Raw genomic sequence first — 4369 nt, forward strand, 5'->3', positions numbered from 1 at the left:
CTCGAAAATGTAGAGCGCATTTTTTGTGTGTATACTTATGTGCGGAAATAGATTTCAAACCGAGGATCTACGGATCCATAGTCAAAGTGGTTTGTTCGTCTGTCATTTTACAGTTTTTACTGGATTATTGTAATGTAGACAACATTGAAGAAGTCGCATTGACAAAATATGTGAAATCAAAGAAATTACATAATATCTGGGATGTAGATTGCTACTATTGTTTATGAATGAAGTAAATAATTATTCAAATATGACTTTTACGAAACAATGCTTTAGAAAACGAGTCTAATAATGACATCAACTTAAGAAATCAGTTATTCCTGTACTTGGGAAAGAATTAGTATGGACAATATATAACACTTTCAGAGCAAAAGATGTAACAGTATATCACAGACAATATATAACACTTTCAGAGCAAAAGATGTAACAGTATATCACAGACAATATATAACACTTTCAGAGCAAAAGATGTAACAGTATATCACAGACAATATATAACACTTTCAGAACAAAAGATGTAATAGTATATCACAGACAATATATAACACTTTCAGAGCAAAATATGTAACAGTATATCACAGACAATATATAACACTTTCAGAGCAAAAGATGTAACAGTATATCACAGACAATATATAACACTTTCAGAGCAAAAGATGTAACAGTATATCACAGACAATATATAACACTTTCAAAACAAAATATGTAACAGTATATCACAGACAATATATAACACTTTCAAAACAAAATATGTAACAGTATATCACAGACAATATATAACACTTTCAGAGCAAAAGATGTAACAATATATCACAGACAACATATAACACTTTCAGAGTAAAAGATGTAACAGTATATCACAAAAACAAAAACATTTCCGATTATTGCAATCATGTTGTTTTTCATTGATTTAACAAGAAATCCTCGTGAAAAGAATGTATACTAGCATTTGTACTTCGCATTTGAAGTTACAAGTTTTTTTTGTAAATTATGCTACAGTCGCATAAATAGTGTTTAGATACTTTGGTCACTTTTGTGAAATATTATACACATCAAATGCATATGGAACAAAGAAGTCAAAAGGTGCCAATAACTCAAAGAAACTAAACAATAACAACGACAAGTTGTAAATAGGCTGATGTACAAACACTCAAAATAAATTTCCAACAGCATGATAGAAAATTAGTTATTTCTTTTGACGTCATAAGGAGGAAAGAGCTGAAACACTAAACTAAAACTTCTATAGTTTGTATTATAAATATAAACAATACTCTAACACTTGTTAATAAGTATTATAAATATAAACAGTACTCTAACACTTGTTAATATGTATTATAAATATAAACACTACTCTAACACTTGTTAATAAGCATTATAACTACAAACAGTACTCTAACACTTGTTAATATGTATTATAAATATAAACACTACTCTAACACCTGCTAATACGTATTATAAGTATAAACACTACTCTAACACCTGTTAATATGTATTATAAGTATAAATACTACTCTAACACCTGCTAATATGTATTATAAGTATAAATACTACTCTAACACCTGCTAATACGTATTGTAAGCTTCACTACTCCACTAATGCTTGCTGTTGTGTATCATAAGATTAACTACTACGTTAATACTTGCTATATGATGAAATGTTATACTAACACGCTAACTGTATGTATTATAAGCCTGAGTATAAGATGAACCATTACACTAAATCATTCATTGTATGTATTATAAGCCTGAGTATAAGATGAACCGTTACACTAAATCATTCACTGTATGTATTATAAGCCTGAGTATAAGATGAACCATTACACTAAATCATTCACTGTATGTATTATAAGCCTGAGTATAAGATGAACCGTTACACTAAATCATTCACTGTATGTATTATAAGCCTGATTGTAAGATAAATCATAACACTAAACCATTCATTGTATGTATTATAAGCCTGAGTATAAGATGAACTATTACACTAAATCATTCACTGTATGTATTATAAGCCTGAGTATAAGATGAACCATTACACTTAATCATTCACTGTATGTATGTATTATAAGCCTGAGTATAAGATGAACCGTTACACTAAATCATTCACTGTATGTATTATAAGTCTGATTATAAGATGAACCATTACACTAAATCATTCACTGTATGTATTATAAGTCTGATTATAAGATGAACTATTACACTAAATCATTCACTGTATGTATTATAAGCCTGAGTATAAGATGAACCGTTACACTAAATCATTCACTGTATGTATTATAAGTCTGATTATAAGATGAACCATTACACTAAATCATTCACTGTATATATTATAAGCCTGACTATAAGATGAACTATTACACTAAATCATTCACAGTATGTATTATAAGCCTGAGTATAAGATGAACCATTACACTAAATCATTCACTGTGTGTATTATACGATGAACTACTACATTAATACTTGCTAAATTATAAGATGGACAATTACACTGATGCTTTGATTATATGTATTGTACGATGAAATACTATATTAATATTGCTAGATTATAAATTGAACGGTTACGTCAACACATTGATTATATTAATGTGAAGCTGAACTACATTAATACTTGCTGGATTATAGGATGAACAGTTACACTAAACACATTGATTGTATATATTATGAGCCACTACACTAAGAAACGTTAACATCTTTTGAACTGAGTTAATTTTTCATTGAAGACTGACTTTTCGACTTAAATATATATATATATGTTCCTAGAGTAAATAATAAATAAAAGTGATATAAGTCATGATATAACATTTACATTCACGTAAGTAGAAAATAAAAACAGTATTAATTTCTACCAGAAATAAACTGCACTATAATTTAAGGCCTAAACTAAGAGTTTATTTTCCTTTTATTCAATCATAATAGCCGAAGGTACCCGTTAAGGAAACAGAAAGTGTATAAAGGACAAGGTTAGATAATGTTCCCATTCTTTCTTTCTTTTTTGTTATTAAATTCCTAATGACCTCGTTAGATGCTAATTGCATTCTTGGCATTGTGGAAGGTTATAATTGATTCATTTAACTGGTAAGTTATTTGTGTCTTTAAATTCAAAGCTAAAAGTCTATAAAAAAATTTGAAATATACCCTATTTCTGGGTGTGTTTTTTTATCTCCTTCTCGGACAAAAGTCCTAAAACATAGCTCTTGTACACCGACGTAAAGTTTCCGGTTCCCATACAAAACATTACAGTAATCAACCTAGCAAACTGGGCGATATATATACACACATAGATATAATGGATCACCTTTCTAGTAAAATTTGTTATTTTTAGATGATATTACAATGTGATTATAAAGAAATCACTATATTACTTTTTTAAACCACTTGTGCTATAAAAGCTAAACTTAGACATGATTCAGGATGTTTCAAAGCCTGTCACAGAAGGGTTCAATACGTTTTCCGTTACTCTTGATCACTACGTTAAGCCTACGTATAAATGAAGCGTCATCTGTTCCGGACAGTATTCATTGATTCTAGCAATATTCTGCACAATGAGACGAATTTTGATGAAATCACCAAGCTCGTAACGTTGAAAAATCAATATTATTTTATGAGAAAAAGATGTAATTTTTTTGAAACACCCAGTGCCAAGCTCAAACGTTTCTGAATCAGACTCGTGTTTTTTAATGTGCCTCTGGTGTAACTGCGTTCTTCTAGAAGCTGTTTATAAAATATAATACTTTTCAATATGAGGTTTTCTTTATAAATATCATGTAGTCAATGTATTTGTTAAGTTATGCTAAATAAACCTATATTTTTATTGTGCTTACATGTAAATTTCCACGATATGTTTAATTTTATCACCTACGTTAAATTCTGAGTTTGAAGATTAAATTATATTTGTTTATTCAATTTTAATAAGGTCTGTTTTGAAAGCGTGATGTTTGGACTCACCTTTAAAATCTAACCTTTAACCATATTTAAACTCGTTTCAAACAGAATAACTTAATAAGTACATAAATATTTTCAAACTTACTTTGACACTGGTTTCCTTGTTTACCAAAGCCCCTGAAATTGCAAAAACAAATCCCAATTTTAAAATAATATCGTAATATTAAAAATGACATTCAACGTTCAGAAAAGAAAAATGTTTTTTAAACAATGTTTTACACAAAAGTCTGTTGTTAAAAGTTAATTATTGTGATGCTCTGCTTAAAAGTTTAGTTGAGACATATTAGACATTTTTTTTGTTTTTAATTATGCACAAAGCTACACAAGGGCTATCTGTGCTCTGCCCACCACGGGTATCGAAACCCGATTTCTAGCGTTGTAAGTCCGCAGGCCTTCCGGTTGGCCCCTGGGGGGGGGGGTATTTAGACAAT

At 29.5% G+C, this 4369-nt stretch overlaps 1 protein-coding gene across 1 annotated transcript in view; it reads right to left on the reverse strand.

The window, feature by feature from the left end:
* Positions 1–4369, reverse strand: part of LOC106459483 (protein kinase C, brain isozyme-like) — a 148922-nt gene that overhangs the window by 102436 nt on the left and 42117 nt on the right. Inside the window, exon 2 of the mRNA XM_022385973.1 lies at positions 4024–4055. Within this exon, the coding sequence (XP_022241681.1) occupies positions 4024–4055 (32 nt within the window). The remainder of the gene's footprint in view (positions 1–4023; positions 4056–4369) is intronic.

This window comes from Limulus polyphemus, unplaced genomic scaffold (genome assembly GCF_000517525.1).
Source record: "Limulus polyphemus unplaced genomic scaffold, Limulus_polyphemus-2.1.2 Scaffold615, whole genome shotgun sequence".
In the NCBI taxonomy this organism is placed as follows: Eukaryota; Metazoa; Arthropoda; class Merostomata; order Xiphosura; family Limulidae; genus Limulus; species Limulus polyphemus.